General features: G+C 51.8%; 1 protein-coding gene across 2 annotated transcripts; it reads right to left on the bottom strand.

The window, feature by feature from the left end:
- Positions 1–7,617: 7,617 nt before the first annotated feature.
- On the bottom strand, positions 7,618–19,754 carry Scn2b (sodium voltage-gated channel beta subunit 2). 2 transcript variants are annotated; one of them, NM_012877.2, is made up of 4 exons: positions 19,504–19,754; positions 12,364–12,530; positions 11,922–12,132; positions 7,618–11,436 (listed from the first exon to the last, which is right to left on the bottom strand). In NM_012877.2, exons 1-4 carry the CDS (start codon positions 19,571–19,573, stop codon positions 11,237–11,239), a joined length of 648 nt encoding a protein of 215 aa, NP_037009.1. In that variant the 5' UTR covers positions 19,574–19,754; the 3' UTR covers positions 7,618–11,236. The 2 variants fall into 2 exon arrangements, with proteins under 2 accessions (NP_037009.1, XP_006242957.1); XM_006242895.5 differs by lacking the exon at positions 19,504–19,754 and adding an exon at positions 19,306–19,432.
- Between the last annotated feature and the right edge of the window lie 1,154 nt (positions 19,755–20,908).

Genomic DNA, 20,908 nt, shown 5'->3' with positions numbered 1-20,908 from the left:
GCTGCTGCTGCTGCTGCTGCTGTTGCTGCTGCTGCTGCTGTTGCTGCTGCTGTTCTGAGACAGGATTTTTCTGTGTGGCCCTGTAGGCCGGGCTGGCCTGGAACTCAGAGATCTACAGGCCTCTTCTTCCCAAGTGCTGGGATGAAAGGTGCTGTCCACCATGCCTACCTGATTAGCCCGATTTATAACCTACTTTGAGACTCGTGTGCCCTTTGCACTTGTATCTTGCCCCCAGGCCTCTCCAACATTAGAACTAGAACTGGATGTAAAGACTCAAAGAGATAAACATATGTTAACACACTTGACAGAGCTGGGCACACAGGCTGAACACACAACACATCTGGGTTCAAAGAAGCCTGGGGCCCTGGAGGCGAAGCCACATCCAGGAGAGGTTTGACCTTTGGGAGGGCCTTCCACTATGCAAGCAAGGCCAGGCATCCACACTGCCTGTGTTATTTTTACAGCAGGGTCATGTTTCTCTGAGCACTAGGCTGAGGTGAGAGGAGGTGAGCCAAAGGGAAAGAAAGTGACCCCTGCCCGGAAAACAAGGAGGGAGGGGGACTAGAACTCCAGAGATATCTTTAGACCCTAGTGGCAGAGGGAGATGACCAATTCCCCTGAGTGCCCTACCCCCACATCTTCTCATCTCTTGCTGTTCCCTGAATTCTTTAGCTGAGAGAGGACCCTTACTGTGCCCTCACACCTCCCAAACACACACAGATAAATATGTGGGCCAGGGATGAAGTATGTATGGGCCAAGGTCACAGACAGAGTCACGGGTAAATCTAGGATTGGTGCCTCTCTGATGTTTGGTTTCTACGCCTCCCACTCCTAGCTGTTCTCTGAACACTAGCAGGGCCCCCAGCTGGGCAGAACAAGGACTTGGGAAACACTAGGCAGGAGTGGGCTGAGAAGCTCTTACATTCCTAGAGCACAGCCCTCTCAGAAACCTCAGAAAGCCACTGCAGTAACAGAGCTAGGAGGGTCTTCCTGAGGAGGCCAAGGGGCAGGGTAGGGAAGGTCTCACTCCTCCTCCCCACTCTTGGGAAACGCTAAAAAAGTCCCACCAGATAGACTCTTCTTTCCTCTCAGAGACCTCTAGTCAGGGGAGAGCAAACGAAATGAACATTTCCTTCCTTCCAGGGACACGGGTATCTGGAGGCACAGCCAGTAGTGTCCCTGGCAATACCGACTCCTGGGAATGGGTGACACACACAGGTCTGGGTGGTTTGGCTCAGAACTCCCTTGAAGTTTGCAGGGCCATTGAGACAGGGTGCACCAGAGCCGATGGGCTGTCAGACAATCATCCATTCCTCAGGCTGGCAGAGGAAGCCCAGGCTTAAGCAGAAGGAGCTGCTTCCTTGGGAATTCAGGTAGGTTAGCTCCTAAACTCTATCTGGCCAGACTCAGCAGAAAGCCCACTTCCCTAAGCCTCCTAAGGGGCTAGAACAGAGTTAGGGAGGTGAGGGGGGGCTCCCTATTTTTGGAACAGGGAAACATCCAGAGGCGTCACCTAAAGGAGTCAGGATCACAGTAATGAAGGCCTCCCAGGGGTTCTGACACGAGAAGACACTCACTAGCTCCACAGGATCACCTTCTACAGGTGACTCTGCCAGCAGATGGAAGACCTCCCCTATCAGTTCCCAGCCGGTGGGCCAGGACCCTGTGTGAGAGAAAAGGGGGCCAAGAGTAGGATGAGGTCCCAGAGCTTTTCTGAGAGGCATTCTCCCTAAGGTGCAGGAACTGGCAGGCTATCTCCTCTCTGTCTTGCTCCCCCATTGTCCTTGTCTTCTGCCTTCCTCTCCCAGGCCTCCTCCCCCAGAAGCCCTCACACTCTTCCCAGGACACTGCAGGTACTGCAGGCACTTAAGCATAGTGCCACTGACTGTGGGTTCTGCAGGGAGCTGGTCCTACGCTCTCCTCACCTTATGGCTTCCTTCAGACCGTGGATCCCTACCAGGAGCTGCATCTGCATCTTGCCTATCCCGGGGGGGCCCCCCTCCGCTTGTAAGCAGGGTCCCCATCTCAGACAGAGCAACTACAAGCACAGGATTCTCTGCATTTTAAAGTTAAAAGCTCACAAGTTCTTCTGCCACTCGGGTGGGGGCTTAAGCTGATGCTGTCCGGGCCAATGTTTGGGATCCTCTTTCTGTAGTATCTGAATGTGCTCACATCTTCTCCTTGGCTCAGTTCGGCTGCCTCACTCAGCCACCGTCTTAGCATCCACAGAAGTTTTGGCAGGTGCTGAGAGAGTTAACAAGACAGCATGCACCAAACCAACCCGCAGGCAGGCACGTGGCTGAACAGTCCAGCAAAGGATGCTGCGTGGCCATCTCAGTGCAACCGGGGCTCCCAGGACACTAGTGAGTTGGTATAAAGCTAAACTCTCTCTAACCCTTCCTCTTGAGGAGAGCTCTCTTTCTTCATACCTGCCTTCACTTCCTAGGAGCTCAGAGTATAGGCAGGTAAGCAGTCCCTCCCTCCAACCCCTCCCCCTTTTTCCTTTCTTCAGGTTCTATCCAAACATCCTTTCAAGCAAGGGGGGATGGGGAGCCCCAGACAGATGAGCTCATTGGAAGGAGGAGGGTAGAGGGAGGGAGCCAAACCATCCCGAGAGCGGAGACATGCTGACCGGACAGTCCCAAGCTGGAGAGAGGTGTGTGGCCACTCCTAGAAGCAGCTCAGAGATAGGTGAGTCCTGGGCCTCTTTCTTGGGGACCACACTGGGGTGGGGACTGAAGCCCCTAGACAGAATCCTAGCTACCCTAACCAGCAACCCAGACCTATGTTGAACTGCTTCCTGGGTCACCAAGTGCCCTGCCCTCTTATCAGTGGAAGACCAGGGGTCACGAGGCATGGGAGCTGGATGCTTTAGGAAGTTTTGTAATACATTGCAGCTGTTGTCCATTATGAGACTGTCATAGCAGCTAAGTGGCCACATGTGCTCCTAGAAACCGGGACTCTATCCTGCCCCTCAAATGGGCACCTGATATGATATAAAGATACAAAGTTGTGTCGAGTACCAGGGAAGATACTAAATATCCTAATCCGTTCTCTCCACAACATTTTAGTTGGGGCTGGAGGGTTGGGGAGGGAACAGCTAGGAGAGGAAGCATGCAAGAGGAGGAGAGTGGATAGAGTGAAGAGGAGGAAAAAGGAAGAGGGGAAGTGGAAAGGAAACATTGAGTGGGGGTGGGGGGGATCTTCCCTGGGGTGGAGTGCAGCTTCAGGAAATAAGAGTGTGACTTGCTGAGGAATCAGGGATTGGGAGAGTTCTGGCCATGTGGATAAGGACTCACAGGCACAGTGGTGACAGGAGGAGCTAGAGGCGGAGAGGGAAGAAGGTGGCCAGCAGAGGCCGCCACCTACACAGAGAAGCGGGGAGGCAGAGCGCCAGGTCCAAATGGGACACTAGAGGCCTCTGGGAAAGCTTTGCCTCTGCTCCCTTTGACCCCTACGTCACCCATGAGCATTTTGGAGCTGACCCAACTCAACTTTTCCTCCACCTGCCTCTAAGTCTTGTCACCTCAGCGAGCCAGTTCACTGTCCTTATGCTATAAAGTGATGGTTTCCGGCTTCGTGCGGCCCTGGCCCTTTTATCAGCTCTGCAGTTTCCCAGCCGCACCCCCTTGTCTGTACATATGCTGACTACAGCAGAAATAAGAAAGGAATGAGCACTTGGGGGCCTGTCTTTACGATTAGCTAGACTGACCTAGAGTACCTAGCCCAGTGCCAGACTCAGCAGGTACTTAATAAATAGTGGCTGCTCTTACAGGTCTAGCCAGCTGTCATTCAAACCCATTGAGGTGGGACATGAAAGCTATCCCTAGTCCTACGAACGGGGCAAACCCCAGTGGAAAGTATACTATGAGACAGGCAGGGCAGGAATGTGACAGACTGGCAAAGCTAAGTAAGAGAGGTAAGAAGGAAAGAAACACCCATGGGGGAAGGGTGAGGACTCTCATCTTTTATGTTTAGTCTTATCTGTAAAGACAGGAGAATCCACAGCCCTGGCAGGCAGGCCAAAGGAGGCGAGTAGACTTGGCTCGATCTTTGGAAGGAAAACTCCACAGAAGCACCTGGCTTCAAATATCTCACCGTCTTCCAGCTGTTTTCTCATTCTATCTAGGGGTGTGACAACACTGTCACCCCCACCCTTCTGAATTATGAAAAGAAGATGTCAGTAAGGAGTGAAAACAGGGCTGGTGGGCTGGCTCAGTGTTTGCCCATGGTAAGCCTGACAATCTGAGTTCAAGCCCCCAAACCCATACGGTGGAAGGAGAGAAATGACTCCTATGGGTTGTCCTCTGACCTACACACACACACACACACACACACACACACACACACACACACACACACGTGCACACATACTAAATAAGTAAATGAATATTTTAAAAAATGAGGTACAGAGGTACAGAGAAGGCCTGGGGAAGATCATGGCTGAATAGAAAGATGAAGGGATTAGCAATGCCCTTATGTATCTCCAAGCAATCAAGGGTTAATCCTGCTTCTAGCGTTGTCCTAAAGTGAGGGCTGGAAGCCGTTGTCAGTAGTCTTAAAGGTTATCTAAAGGTACTAGCCATACTTGAATCTTCTTGGCAACACCTCCAAAGCTGTGCTTGAATACCTTTGGGGATGGAGGTCTCATTACCTTGGGAAACTCATCGCCTGCACGGCTGACCTCCACCGGATCAATAGCCGCCTCTGCCAGCCAGTCCTAGTGTTTCGCCTTGGGCAGAATGAGACCAGTCTGATCCATGTGGCCACAGCCTTCCCCTCACAGAGCCTTCCCCGCTAGGTTTGCCAACAGCTGGGATGCTCACTTCCCTTCCCGGCTAAGCTTACCATCTTCCTCTGCCCTTGTGTCCATGTAGAGAGAGAGTGGGGAACCTCTCAGTCTGCTGGGATAAATTAAGAAACAGAGGCTGCTGTGGTTGAGATAAATGTACTTTGCTGGGACTAGAAGGGATGCCCCCTTCCACAGAATCCCAAGTAGCCAAGGTCAGTGTCCAGGCTCTGTTAGGTTCCCTTCCCCATAGCATCGCCTGGACTTTCAAGGTCATTATTGCCAGAGGAAGGAAAACACTATCACCAGGCCAACTCGGTCCCCACTTCTCAGGTTCTCTGTTCTCCCTCCACCTGCAGCCTTTCCCCTCCATCTCAGTCTGGAGTCTTTTCTGTCCTATGGGAGAATGGGGCCCTTGGTTGAGTCCTCTGTATGCTGTGTTACAGTTCAAGATATGGGTCCCGGCTGGACACCCGGCTCCTGGGTCCTTGGAACTCTCATCCTCTGGTGGGAGCCTCTCCTCAGAGGTGGCTGGCACCTTGGATATGAGAAATGACTAGAACTTTGGGAGATTCAGGGCGAGGCTCTGTAAGGGGGAGGGCAAGCCACCAGGGCTCTCTGGAAGAGTTCCTGTAGTGGTCCCAGCAACAGGGACCTTTCTGAGCCCCTAGGTGACAGTGGCGAAGGCCAAGAGACACAATGGGAACTTGTCCATCTGTCATACGGCTAGGTGCCCAGTGTGCACTGATCAGGCCCTGCCCTGGGTTCCTCTCACCTAAGTATGTGGATGCTACCCTTCCCCTGCAAGACGGGCAGGAGAGCCATAACCCACAAAGAGCAGGCATACAAGCCAATAAAAGGCCGGCTGGGCTGGTGAGCACGCCCACAGAATCAGTAAAGTGGGTTCTGGACATGGACATCAGGTCAGCCTGGGGAAGAAAGACCAGCAGGGCTCTGACCCTGCCATCAGCCAACCCCATGACTTCCCTTCTCTGAACTTCTGCTTTGGAAACTAGCCTTTAAGGAAGCATGAACCTCTTCTACACCAACATAGGCCACTAGAAAGGGACAAGGCAAGAGGTGGGCTATCATGGGCTGTTGTGGTGAGGTATTCTAAGCCCAGAACTAGATGGGGATGCAGAAAGGAGAGAAAAGCAGGGTTTTTTGCTCACTCCAAGACCTTCTCTATTCTTGATTCAACATTCAGCTGTAAGCCAATTCTGGTCCTCTGTTTCCCCTTAATGACAATGAGGAGACCTGGCTGTGTATTCAGTGGGGCCCTCCCATCTCTGAGGTTATAAATATCTACTTGCTGCATTCCTGTGGTCCAGATTCCTATCCCACAGGTGGCTATCAGGACAGTAAAGGAACGGCTTGGTTTGGTCTTCTCCGCCTGTCTGAGGAACTCAGGAAGCCAGTGACCTGACCAATCAGAGCAGGAAGTGGGATGAGGGAAGTCTGTGACCTGACCAATCAGAGCAGGATGTAGGATGAGGAAAGTCTGTGACCTGACCAATCAGAGCAGGAAGTAGGATGAGGACCGTCTTTTCCCACAAGGCAACTTGAGCGACAATCAAAACTGTCCCATCCAAACCCAGACATCAAACTAGGATAAATACTTGAATCACCACCTTCTAGAAGCCAGGCACAGTCTGACCACGCATTCTTAGGGGGTAAAAAGGAGACTACTGGTGACATGACAGGGTGTCAGGGGCCTGTGTCCACCTCTTCTACTCAGGTTCTTGCCTTGGTTTTTCTCTCGAGAAAAGACACCCTCTCTGATATCCTGCCTTCAGAAGGACTCATGTCTCCATTCCCTGTCCCAGGGAATAGGAACCCCTCTAAATGAAAGTCCTCTGGCTCTGTTAATGCCGACCATGGCTGGCCATCTTTGGTTAACACTGCTGCTTCCTTCCTGGTGTCTCCGTTCAGTAACACCTGTGGTCACACGAGCATCAGGTTTACTAATCCTGACCAATAACCACCAAGGTGGGTCTCCAGGCCACCAGAGGACAGGCAGAAATATGAGAGAAAAATGACATGCTACTTATACATTTTCCTGGACATTCAGAAAGTTTAAGCCTCTAGACAGTGGAGACCCCAAACAGAAAGTTGGCCTTGAGCTTGAACACGGTTTAAACATTTTGTGTGTGTGTGTGTGTGTGTGTGTGTGTGTGTGTGTGTGTGTGTGTGTGTGTTTATATGCAGTTGGTTTTCTCCTTCTATCCTGAGTCCCAGGGATGGAACCCAAGTTGTTGGGTTTTGTGACAAAGCGATCTAGCCACTGAGCCACCTCACTGGTCCTTGAATGTCTTAAGGCTGATTCAACACCAGGCATACAGGATACAGTGGTACACAGGCAGATGAGACAGGGGCAGCCTGACCTCCCACCAGCCTCCCTCCCCACCGAAGCTGCACAGGGGCAGTCTGATCAGCTGTCATCCTCTCTTTCCACAAACAGAGCAGGCGTGAGAGCTGTCTGCCCAGTCAGGCACTGGTAAGAACCCAGGAGCAGGAAGGACGGCCCATCTGTCTGTGGAAAGTACATCCTCAGAGCAGTCCGCCTTGGTTGCTAAAGGCTCAGCTTCATCCCAAGAATAACCGGAAGTCTCTCCGGAAGGTGCTTACCGTGGAGGGTGGCGGAGTCCTCCGGGGGATCGGGGTAGGTAGACCTCGTTCTTCCTTGCCAGGCAAGTGCTTTGAGGCCTTCACACCCCGCAGTGTGCATGGCGTCGTGGAGAATGAGCATCAGGGCTTCCCATCAGCAAAGTCTTCCCCTTCCCCTACCCCAGTCTGCACCCTGGGAAGAAAGCCACACGCGAGAGATGTTCCGGGGGGAGACAGTGTGTTTATTGCAGCCAACAGCCCCAAGCAATCCGACAAACTGCTAAAGAAATCCAGCCTGCTCCCAGCAGCCAGGTCACAGAAGGCCATTTGTTTAAGCTTCTCTCCCCTCCCAACCACCAAACAGGACGTAGAACCTGCACGAGCGTGAGCCCTTGCTATGCAGCTGGGTTCTCCCCCTGAAAAACCATACAGAACGTTGCCTAAGGAACCTTTGGTACTCGGAAACACTGAGAAGTGATTACACCCTCCCCCCACAGTGTAACTTTTGGGGTGGGCATAGTGAGATTTTTTTGTTGTTGTTGTTCTTTTTGTCGGAGCTGGGGACCGAACCCAGGGCCTTGTGCTTCCTAGGTAAGCGCTCTACCACTGAGCTAAATCCCCAGCCCCAGTGAGATGTTTTATATGTATGTATAATATATCTCTACCTATATAGAAAGGCTATGTACAGTCGCATCAGCAAGCTTCAATAAAGGAAGACATCAGCAAGAGGCACAGCAAGGCTGTCTATTCTTAAGACATATGTAGGAAAAAAAAAAGTTTTCTTAATTTGTCACCCGTTCCAACTGCACCAAGCCATTCCTATGGCCTGGGACTAACATCTTTGGACCTGGTCGGTATTTCTACCTGCCTACCTGCTTAACCTGATCTTATAGGTAGGTAGCAGCCCAACTTTCCCAAGGAGACTCACAGGCAACCACGGACCCAATCAGCTTTTCCATTTGATAAAGCGGGACTAGCTGACGAGCCCATAGCTGGAGGGGCAGACAACTCTCTTCCAAAGCCAGTTCCAAGGCACCGCAAGGCATTTTCAGTCCTGAAATATTGTGCTTTGTTCTCCTGAGCTGAACCCCTCGGGTTAGCCTGCCAATCTTTCTTTGCAGTGGCCCTTAATTAGGAGGCAGAGGCAGATAGGACCTGAGGAGGGGGATCTGGGAGAGCAGGAGAGGCAGGAGAGACGGGGAGCACAGCGGTGGGAGCACATAGCCAAGAGCAGAGCTCGGAGCCCACACTGCAGCAAGAGAGCAGTTCGCTGGCGTAAGCTAAGAAGCAAGCTTGAGCAACGGCTCCTGTAGTTACATCTCACAGTTTCCCACCCCACCTCACAGAAGCCTGGTTTTGTTCCCAACCTCAAGCCCAGAGGCCCTCACGTAGGGTTTAAGAAAGTGCGCATGGGGGCAAGTACCTGGGGCAAAATGGCCCCTGACCCAGCCCATGAGATCCAGAGACAGGCGTTGCTTTCCCTGGACCCCATTCCGTCAGGACAGAAAAGAAAGAGACCCCTAGAAACTTTACCTCTTTAAGAGGCCACTTATTAGTACAACCCTCTGGGGGAATCGCCCAAGTAACCACTCCCCCCAAAATGTTAGGAGACTTTGCAAAAGCCAAGTCCCTTGTCTGTGCACCGTGAAAGAAGACGGCACGTGCCAGGTAATGAAAACTGGCTGCTCCAAGCTACCAAACACCACCACCCTTGGCTTCAGCTGGCTTGAGGAGCCCATGACCCATCTCTCTACCCCTAGTGGGCTTGCTGGAAGGATAGGCAGTATCCACCTGCTCCAGGCACCCTGGTGGTTTCGCCCACTCCCATTGGCAGTGTGTTCTCTGGCAGTTAGGTTCTGAGCCAAAGAGTTAGAACTTCCAGAAGGGTTAGATTCACCTTACCCAGGAGTCCTCTGGCTGCTTACCCATCCCCTACTCCATGCCCAACCTACATGACCTCTGTACCCTCTCCAACAGTACCTTCCCCCCTCCCCTTGCAGCCTTATTTTCCCAAACCCCCAAATCAAAAGTCTCATCCTCCTGACCTCTTGTGGAAGCAGTGGCTATGGAGGCGGAAGTAGATGCATCAAAAAAAAAAAGGAAAGAAAGAAAGAAAAGAAAAGAAAAAGAAAGAAAGGAAGGAAGAAAAATCTACTCTTGGTCCTACAGTGCAGATTTGGCAGTCCCTGACTCTGTTATGGCTTTGTATGCACCCCTGGCACCCAGCACAGTGCCTGGAATACAGCATAAACTCGGTAAATGGTTGTTGGGTTGAAATGAATTAAGCTGAACCTTCCATCTGCTGTCATTGTCTCTTCGAGTGGCTATCTGATAAGCAGAGGCAAGTATTGGTCCCTGAGACTGTCTTGGTCTTGTCTCTACCACACTCTTTCCCTACCCTGAACAGCTTACTTACCCTGAGCTTGTGGGGGCTGAGTTTCTGGGAAGGGGAGCAGGGCTAGACGGACCCCACCACTACCATGTACAAACACCTCCTAGGCTCAAGGTTCTCCCACCAGGAAGCTCTGTTTGTTCTAACCAGGGACCAGGGAGCCAGAACATGGGCAATACTTTTAGCTTCTGTCGGTCACTTGGAACTTCAGTCTGCAGGAGGCTCTGTGCCAGTTCTCTGAGCATGTCCTAACACGGTGCTCTCCGATTAGCCATTTCTGCCCTGCCTTTCTCCCATTTCTGGACTTAACAAGTCCCTTATAATGATAGTAAAATGGCAGTGAAAGTTGTTTTCCCACAGGAGCGACTTTCTCCCCTATAAAGGGAGCTCTGGGGGTGGGGGAGGGGCAGAGCTCACAGGCTCCTCCAGAATGCTCTCATATTACATGCTCTCCAGCCTTCTCTTCCTTCTTGCCAAAAGCCAGACAGAACCCCTGCCAAGGGCAGCCAGAAACCCCCAAACTAAAGCCCTGCAGGAAGTTGCCCATACACACACACACACACAAAACACACCCCCATTCTGAGGTTTGGCAGCTGCTGGCTGAAACCAAGGTAATCATCTTGTTGGAGAAGGCAGCCACATGTACGCAGTGAAGCCCGTACCCCTCAGGCCCTCACAGGTCTCTTAAGGAGCATCCCTAGGGTAGCATATGATCTTACCTGATGCCGCTTTTCCAGTAGCGCTCTTGCCAGCATCCCCAAGGGAGCAGTAGCCAACAGTAAACCAGGGCCTCTCTGGGAGTGGCTAGTGATAGAAATGAGGCCAGAACAGAGTTCTCTGGGCCAAGGCTCTGCCCAGAAATGCCTCAGCCCTATCTTTTCTTGAGTGCCCTGGAAATGCACAGTCATCCCTTTAAATAATACTTTCACAAATGGTAGGACCCCACCTTCATCCCCAGCTGATGGCTGTTCCTGGCTAGGAGTAGCCAGAGGAATACAGCAAAGCCATTATCATCACGAGTCATTCCCATGGTGCCTCTGATCAGCACAGAATCCCCCACCACACACACTGCCATTCCCACGGTTTAAATCACCACAAGACCAAACCCTAGACAAGACGGGCAGACGGCCTCTTCTCCCACTGCCCTCCTTCCCCAATCCTGTCTTTGGGACCACACAGGTCTTTCTTCCTCAAAGACTGACAGGCTAGAGCCCTCTCTGTTCTCCCTGGGACTCGCGCGTATCTCAGATACCAAGGCAGTTTTCAGATGAAGGGGAGGGAGGTCGTCCTTGGTATGGGAGTGGGGGCATTGGAAGGGAGGCCCCAGGTCGATCCTGGGGTCCTATTCAAGAGAAGCACACCAAGTGAGAGCAGGCAGGGTCACACTGTACAGGGCAGAGAGTGAGAGGAGACAGGACACAGGAAGGGGCTTCAGGGCAAGCTTCCGGTTACTTGGCGCCATCTTCCGCGTTGCCCTCGCCATCCGTCTTGCCTTCCTCTTCGGTCTTCAGGTCATCCGTGCTCAGCTTCTGCTCTTTTTTCCTCCTCACACATTTGACCACCATCAGCACCAAGATGACCACAGCCAGGAAACCCCCCACTGAGGCACCCACGATGACTGCCACCGTGGAGTCCCGCTCTGGGGGCACTGAGGGGGGGGGAGAGGAAACAGAATCATAGAGCTGGGAAGGAAATTCCCTCTCTAGCCCTTGCTCTCCAAAATAGGAGGGGACACGGTTTGACTCTTCTCCATTAACAGGGCATTAATCAAAGTCAAAGCAACCTAGATCACTGCCCCACCATGCCTCCTCCAAAAGCCTCTCCAACCCCCACTCCCCCCACACCAGAATATTTAAAATCACGGACATTAAGATCAGACTCAAATCTAATTCTACAAGTTAGGAATTGTGATCTTAAGAAATGTATTCTCTTGAGCCTCAGTTTCCTCATCCATACAATGGGCACAGTTAAGGTTTTAATCGTGATTGACTCGTTCTCTCAAGAGAGAAGGCACGGATGTCTTCCTCCAGTGCAAGCAGCCGAAGATGAGATGGGAGTCACAGCCTCCTTGAAGTGCCCTGAGCTAATCTGTGAAGAAGGGTCAGGGTCTCACAGCAGCCCAGTCACTCTTACCTTCTAGAAGGACCTGCAGGTAGATCTTGCCATGGCCACGGTGGCGGTCTGGAGGGTTGGTGATGTAGCAGTTGTAAATGCCTTCGTCTTCTAGCTGCACGTTCTTTAGAGTCACTGACACGTCGTACTTACTGGGGTTCCCCGAGAACTCTACGCGGTCTCCAAACCGCTCCAGCTTCAGGTTGATGATCTTCATTCGGAACTGGAGGAACTGGGAGGGGAGGGGCGGATAGTATGAGCGCTGAGTGAACAAGAGGCTGTGAGGATCGTGGGGACACACCCTCTGCCCGTGCATTTAAGTCCTGGAAGGGCCATCCAGTTGTAGTGACATCATGCCCTCCGTATCAGACAGCCCACCCAGAGTCCTCTTGGGGCATGGGAATGGTGGGCTTCATGCTTTGGGGCTTTTGCTTCCCGCACTGCCTCCTCCACCAGGACTTACCATCTCCTCTGAGCAATTGCTACACTCCTGGTAAGTCCAGTTCAGAGAGAACTGCTTGTGGTTCACGGTATAGCAGGAGTTGAAGGTACAGGGCAGGCGGGTATCAGACCCGTTGAGGACACTAAGAGTGGTGGGGACTGTGACTTCCATGCTCCGCCCCGAGGGCACTGCGGATAGAACCACAACCTGATGAGGATGCTTGGTGGAGGGTTGCAACCCTTCTAGAGCCAATGGGGAACAGATGGAGAGAGGCAGAGAGCAGTTAGAGGGCAACAGGCTGGGCTCCTTACGGCTGTCAGGAAGGCAAAGCCCATGAGGGATACCTTAGGAGGGGAAGGGGAACGGAACAGGTATAGAACAGACCCATCAAATTGTCTACCAGGCCAGGGACAGCCAAACGGATTCATCTTGTTCTAAGTTCACTGTGGGCAGACCCTGTATTTGCCTCTACTTACCTCAGTGCCGTTTCCCTGACAAAGGCTTCACTGAGCTTGCCTCAGTTTCCCCTTCTCCACCCACTTCAGATGATTTTTGCTGTGCCAAAGCCCCTCAGGGGGAAGCCTCAGTGTCCACGCAGGGCAGACGGCTAATGCTGGGTGAGCCTGGGAAGGCCCCACTCTCTCTTGGCCCAGCACAAGCCACTGATGATCCCCAGGCTCGCATAGACAAGAAAGAGAGCAGACAGGGAGAAAGAGGTGTCCCATAAGGAGAGGTTCATTCTGAGGACTTGCTGATCGGCCTACATGGTTGATCTCCCCTTTGGGAAATGTTGACCTGGAAACCCTATGGTGAAAAGCTGGTTCAGGTTGGCAGGTGGCAGGGTGGGAACAGAAATCTCTCTGAAGTACTGGTGGCATGTACTGTCACGGTGTGAAAACACTCCACGGGTATATTCGGGGCTGCCTCAGACTAGCCCAAACTTTAATTCCAAGACCATCTGCCAAAACCGTTAAAACTTCATTCTAAAAAATTAGCTTAGTACGGACAGGGCAGGGGGCATAGGTCGGGCAGAGCGGTGGCTCATGTCAAAACCTGGGCAGTGGCAGTCAGTGTCATTCACAAATTCGTTTTCATTATTTTGTGATATGGGACACGTTTGCTTCTTTGGTTGGTTGGTTTGGTTTGGTTTTTGCTGCATTTGGCCTTGGGGTGTTGGGTGGGGTGGGGGTATCTGCCTGTCCTTCTCTGGTAGCCCAAGCTATCTTGGAACTAGCTATGCAGCTAGGAATGACCTTGAACTTCTGACCTGCCTACTTCCACTTCCAGAGTTCTGGGATTACAAGGGTGCCCCACTCCCTCCAGTTTATTCACTGCTGGGGATCAAATGCAAGACACTCTACCAACAGAACCACATCCTCATTCGTTCACCCTACTAAATACGTGTAAATTATCTACTGTGTCCCAGGTTGCCTTTAGACCTAGGTCCTGGGAGTTGTCACTAGTATGAGGCACAGTCATTGTGTTGTGGGGCTTGTATTCTGGTGAGGGGACATAAAGGGACAAGAACCAAAATAAGAATGTGGCGGTCTGGAGAACTACATGACATGGGCTATAAGGATACATTATGCAGAGGGGAGTTTAAGGGTGGCCAGGGGACAAGGCTCTGTAGAATGACATTCAGGCAGCATCTAACTCAAGAGAAAGAAGGAGCCATTTCGGAATATCAAGAGCCACATTCCTATGGCTGGGTTGACCTTCACACGCCTAAGAAAGAACAAGACAGGGCATGGTTCAGACCTGAGGTCAGAGTTGGGCAAGGCCCAGGCCAAGCAGCAGAACATGGGAGTTGGGATGATTTCGGGGAGTTTAAGGGTGGGGTGTGGTCGATGGGGGGCTCCAGCTGAAGGAAGATCACAGCTACTGATATGGACAGAAACATGCCTCCCCCCCCCCCATTCCGCTTAGGTTCGGCCCCAGCTGTCCCCGGTTAACTATGAGATGTGTGCGCTGTCTCCTTCACCTTCCCATGCCTCAGCCTCCGCCTCCAGAGAACCTCCTTCAAGGCACTGTCACCGGGTAGTCACAGTGACTAAAGTAAGTGCTGGGTGTTCAGCAAATGACAGCTGCTATTAACTGCCGTCTCCTAAACTTCTGCTTTGGGGACAGAAAGAGCTAAGAGGGGAGGTGGGGCCGTCTCTAGGCCTGAGGATACCTCAGGACTGGACTCACCCCAGTTCTACCTAAGGAGGCAGGCCGCAGGGATCCTGGTTTTTCCCACAAACCTGCTGGTCCCACCTCCAGAAGCAGAGGTACAGCCTCCTGCAAGCAGAGAAGCTAAACCTGCCCGGAGCACCCTTCTGCTCAGCACATCCCTGCTAAGGGCCTGCAGAGCTCATAGTCCATGGACAGGCAGGACCACTGGCCTGGGAATCCCCCACCAAAGTCCTGGATGGCGGCAGGCCTATGAACCTCACAGCTCACTGATGACTCGATGACTTGAGCACTCAAATGCTCGCAGTGGGAAATGCCAGCTGGGAAGCTGATGGGGCTCCTCCCAAGAGGAACAAAGCCCAGCTCTCAGCCCTTGCACTTTCATATCGAGTCTAAAAGTACCTGGCACGGTGCCAGGCGAGGAGGAGGTGTGCAGAAAATATTAACACCACCCCCACACTGCAGAGGCTGAGAAACCCAAGGAAAAGAACCGATGGAGGCTTGTCCTCAGTTTACCTTCTATGCCGGGCACTCCAACCTCTTCAACCCTTTCCTTGAAAGGGCTTCCCCCTTCCCAGGGCCACCCCTCCCCACAAAGATGCTCTGTGAAACTAGCTGGCTCTGTGAAGTCCACCCTTCTCCGCCTGTCCCACCCCGCAGTTGAACTTGAATATCAGCTCACATCTCCTTCCGGTCCCATCTCATCTAGAAGGAGCCAGCTACCTCAGGTGTCAGAGTTGCAGGGGAGGGAGGGCATTTTCAGGCTAATGGCAGGGGACAGAGAAAGGTGCAATGCGGGTTCCCCCTGCATGTGCTCTTCGAGAGGAGCCAGATGGGATTTGTGTGCCCTCTAGTGGTCACAAGATGTCAACCACCCAGTCCCATCTGCGGGGAACAGAGTAGGGAGGGGGGCCCAAAGTAAAGAAGGCCAGAGCTAGGAGGACCTCCGGGGCTGTAGAGTTAGTGCCATCCTTTTTCCTGTGAGGAAAGAGGGGCTATGAGTACACTAAGAGAACAGAGACCCGCTGGTCCGCGATTCAGCCCCAGACCTCATGAGAATCTCAGGCCTGAACCTCTCAGCAGTTTAGACGCTCACTAAGTTCAGGGAAGCATTGGTCAAGGCCAGAGCCAAGAGTTTGATCGAGGCCCAGGGTCGGACCTTCCATCATAACTGCCCTCAGTGCTACCAGCACCTTGTATTTGCCACCTTGAATTCCAAGGCTACCTCGCTGAGGACACAACCGATTTCCGACTAAGTGGAGCACAAAGGAATCAAGGGACCAGCCCAACTTCACAGCCAGGGCTCAATGAAGCTAGAACCTGAATCCATGTCACCTGACTCCTGACAGGGCTGAGGTGAGGACATTGGGGGGGGGGGTTACTGTCTGTCCAAGGTGTCCTAATATGAACATGGCAGCTCCTGCCGCCCCCCTCCCCTTATCCCCACCCCCCACCACAGAATCCTCAGCAGACAGTGGTCTGCTAAGGAACTCCACCATCGACTTTCCCAAAGTCCTATTTGGTACCAGGTTTGAGGTATAGGTCTCCTGATTTCCAACTCACAGGAAGGAGATACTAGAGTACAGCAACCCAGGACTGGTCAGAGCTGGGTCCTGTAGGCCCTGGCCATCCATTCTCCCAGGTCCTTCATGCAGAGACCCCGCCCTGGACTTATCTGCCAGGCACTCTCTACAAACACTCCTCCTTCCAGTCCTAAAGCAATCTATACACTTGTCTTATCTTTTGAGGAAAAAAAAAGATTTTTAAAAAGGGGAGGGAGGAAGGGAGGGAGAAGAGGAGAAGGAGGGAGGAGAAACTCCTCAGACAGCTCCTGCTGCAAAGGGAAACGTGATGTCTAACCCCACCTGCTCTCCCTCCATTCCTCTTGTCTCCTCCGCAGGCAGCTAGAACCAAGCTGTATCCGTGTTCCCTACCTCCAAGACCCCAGTGGCCTCCCGCTGCTTCTAGGGCGGAGTTCTGGCACCTGGGTGGGGCTCCCAGATGGCCTTTCCCATCTGGGGCCCAGCTGCACACCACAGGCTCATCTCCGGCCAGACCCCACCCCTGCATAGGACTCCAGTGATTCCAAAGCTCGGAGTCTCCTCTTGTCTCCCCTCCACCAGGCCTTGTTCAGGTTTTTGCTTTAGGTTGGATGTTTGTTCACCCCCCCCTCCCTGGAGTTCTTCCACATAAACCCCAAACCCCACTCATAAGGCCCAACTTGGGTGACATCTTCCCTAGTGTTTGGTCCTCTCCCAACCAGGTTCCTGTTTCTTCCATTGACTTGGGAGACAAGTGGTAGAGTATCCACACCTAGGACTCTAGAGATCTTGATAATGACCTCAGGCAAGCTCTTTGGGTTCCTGTGCTGCAATGTCCTCATCTGTATCGCAGGGGACATAACCCCTCTGAGGCCAATGAGACAATTAAACGACATGCTTTATGTGTAAAGCTTAGCACGGTCCCTGGCACACAGCTGTTAGCAAAAGGTGACCTCTAGCATTAGGGTGCCCAACGTTCTTAAAGCACATAAAATTCAGAGGTTGCTTGTGTATCTGTGTCTCTCCAGAGGCTCCGGTGAACTCCTTCTTATTCCCGTTGGTATCCCTGAGTCCGGAAAGGCATCTAGCACATAGTGAGTGCTCAATAAGATTTTGTTGCCAGGGGTAGGGGTAGGCAGGGAGGAGGCATTCTACTCCAAATCTAGGTCCTGCCCTCAGCGGCAAATTCGTAGAGTTGAACTGAAGCCCACACGCTACTCTCTAAGTCCCCTCAAATATAGCCCAGACCTTGATGACCAGGCCAGTGGCTGAAGAACTGATAGTCTTGAGAAGCACTCTGGAGCTGGTCGTGGAACTAGCTGTCTGCTATCTTACAGTCATCCCCCTGTCACCTGCTTCTGATTCACTGTCCCTCCTAATATCTGTGGTCTCCCTTGTGCTACTTCAGACATCCAAGTTCCACTGCCTAAGGAATGGACTGCCAGGGGCATGCCTCCTCACAGCTTCCAGAAGTTCTCACAGGCCAGTCGAAGCGTGCACTTCTTCCCATTACCCCTTGCAGTCCTCGAGCAGAGGCCAGGCCATCCAAGGCGTCATCTCCCTTAAGCCAAGGTCGGCTGGGCCTTTTGCCAGGGCCCTGGCCTCATTCACTTAAATATGGCTGCCAGAGACAGCCTCCATTTGGCACCAGGCTGTGGCCAGTGCCTGAGAGAAGATCTGTCCTCCACCTCTGCCTCTTTTTATTTATTTTTTAATTCAGATCCATCCCCACTCCCCCTTTTAGCCTGCATTTGAGACTCTTCGCCAATTAATGCTAACAGAGCAGTACCACTTCCTGAATGTTGGGGGCAGTAGAACCCCATATTAAAATAATGTGCTAACTCAGATACAGGGGAGTTCAAATCTCAGCTCCTTCATGCCAGTCACATGACCTGATTGGAAGAGTTACTTAGCCTCCCTGTGCCTCTGTTTCCACCCTAGAACACAAACGGAATCACAGTATCTGCCACAAGTAGCTGCTGAGAAAGAGAGGGCTTAATGAAATAAGCTGTGCCGGGGCTCTCGTGGGAAGCACTCAGAAAGACCTGTCACTGTTGGCCCCTGTTGTGTGTCAGGTCACAAGCTCACCAAGCAAGAGACAGTCTCCAGTCACCCATGGGAGACGCGATACTCGGGGTAGGTAGCATCTTGCCCATGGTTATAACGTAAAACAAAAAGGTAGCTTTAAACTTGGGTCCAGCTAGATCTTTGTCTTACGGGTCACTGGGATTGCTTCCCGTCTCTGTTTATCCCTGTGGCCCAATACCCAGCATGAGGGTGAGGGGGGGTTGAGGGGGGGATATACCACCCAGCATACCAAGAAAGAGCAGAGAGTGAGACAAAGAGACAGGGACAGACAGACAGACTCAGACAGACAGATTGAGAGAGTTTGTAATGGGGAGTATTCCAACCTAGGATTCTTAGACTTGACCCTCAGGCACTGCAGAGGGAATTTTAAGAGCAGGACTAGAGCTGTCCATAAAGCAGGTTTAGAGCCAGCGTAGTGACACTTGTCTGTAACCCCAGTCACTCAGAAAGAGAAAGAGACAGGGAACCACAGAAAGTTCGAGGCCAGCTGAGACTTTATGGGGGGGGGCAGGGGGAGCAGGCTTACAAACCTCCTAATGGACCTGCCTAGTATGAGGTCTCTAGGTATTCAGCTATGAAACTGGCCTTGGGACCACTCTACAGGGTGGTCTGCAAGGCTGGGCTGCACCACTGAGATGGGTTTTAAACAAACTTCATAGGTTCCACCACAGTTTGCTCCTCTTTCCTGGATCCTGGCCACCTGACCTCATCCATTCCATCTGGCCCACGCCAGGGGTGCCTGCTCCATCAGCAGCTACACTGAGGGAAGCCTCTCCTCCCAACCCAGAGCCCGTCCTCAAGCCTGATACCCACCTCCTCCCACACACATCCCAACACATCGGTGGGACAGGCTCAACTTTCTGCCCCCAACTCTCCAGAACACTCTCTCCTTTAAAGCCACCAGACTCCAGGGAACAAGGCTCACAAAAAAAGAGACTTTTAAATAAACCAGCAACTCCTATGAGCTCTCATGGGAAGTGGCTAAGAATGAAAATATAATAGAAATAATAATAATAGTAATAATATAATGAAAAATCCCTGAAGAGACCACAGAGCAGCCTACCTCTGCCCCACCCCCACATGAGTCCACTTCAGGGAAATCCACAGGAAAAAAACCACCTCCTGATAAAATTGATCATTTTCATCCCCAAGCAACACTCACCCCCATGTCAACATTTCTGTGACCAAGAAGCCCAGCATCCGGCAGTCCCAGCTGTCCCAGGTCCCCAGCACGCCCCTTCCCAAGGACACGGAGGGAAGCGCTCACACTCCTCCTTCCCTCCTGCCCCCTGCCCCCTCCTCTTTCAGCTGCTGCTGCACTTCTGACCCTTAGGAGCATGCAGATGTGGTTCTAACTTACCCAAAGAGAAAAACAGACTGAGCCCCGTGAGACTGAAGGCAGGGCGAGGTAGCCAGGCATCCCTGTGCATTTTCAGAGACTGTGATGTTAGGCGGGTGGGCTGTGGGAAAGGGTGATTGAGGGACCAAGGACCACAAGGGAGGAATGGTTAGATGCTAAAAAAGAAAATGCAGGGATGTACTTCAAAGACATATGCAACATTAAGGAAGCTTTATTTCCATCTCTCTAATATGGCCGACTTGTATGTGGCTGCTAAAAAGAGAGGGGGGTGGTGTGTAAGGGAAAGAGAGAAAAAAAAGGGGATGGAGTAAATATTGTGGTTGGTGGATTTCAGAAAGCAGGTGGGAGGGCGTAAAAAAAGATATTCCTGGAAGAAATTAAGTTGCCAGAAAATTTAGCCTCTAAACTCAGAGCTCAATCAAATCTTGCCTTTCTACTGCATTTGAAATGATTTTTAGATTTTGAAAATTGTTAGAGAATTCTAGGTGAGGTGGCACATGCCTGCAGTCCTAGCACTAGGGAAACCTGAACAGGACTGGTGTGAACTCATAGCAGTTCAAAGCTAGCCTAGGCTTCAAAGCAAGACCCTTGCAAGAGAAGGAAGGAAGGGAGGGAGAAAAGGAGGAGGGAGGTTAGGAGGGAGGAAAGGAAGGAGGGAGGGAGGTTAGGAGGGAGGGAAAGAAAGTAAAAAAGAAAGACTATTGGAGCCATCCATTTAAACCAAAGGGCTGTAAGGAAGTCCTTTTTATCATTTAAATATGCACTAAAGGCCTATGAGTTGATTCAGTGGGGGAAGGTGCTCGAAGCCACTTCCAAGCCTGATGACAGGAATTTGATCCCCTGGAACACATCTGGTCACCTGCTAGAAGGAGAGAACTGATCCCTGCAAGTTATGGGCTGACCTCAACACATGTGAGTGGCACCTTTGTGCTCACATGCCCCCCCACACACACACACAGGGTGGGGAAGGAGGGAAATACATAGATAGATAGATAGATAGATAGATAGATAGATAGATAGATAGATAGATAGATGTAAACACACACCCAGGACAGAAGCTGTTTGGGTTTTCAGCAGAGTGGGCAGGAAGCTCTTGGGAGGTAATGATTTCCTCATTGCTCTAGCATTTCCACAGAAAACAGAACATGTCAAAGAAGGCTGACGTACACATACCTAAGAGACTTTGACAAGAGAATTGATCACGAATCTTTGAGGGACCCTGATTCAAACAAATCAACAGGAAAGGAACAGGTTTTGAGACAAGGGGAGCGAGCGGGGAGTGAGTGTGAACTGAACACTGATTGTATCAACAAATAATTAATGTTGCCAGGTGTCGTAAAGATAATGTCTGTGTTTTTAACACCCAGTGGGTAGCGTGGCTGATGGTCCCAGATAATCGGAGGTG

Source organism: Rattus norvegicus, chromosome 8 (assembly GCF_036323735.1).
Source record: "Rattus norvegicus strain BN/NHsdMcwi chromosome 8, GRCr8, whole genome shotgun sequence".
Taxonomy (NCBI): domain Eukaryota; kingdom Metazoa; phylum Chordata; class Mammalia; order Rodentia; family Muridae; genus Rattus; species Rattus norvegicus.
Note: the sequence above shows the minus strand (reverse complement) of the source record. Positions and strands in the feature narration are given on the sequence as shown.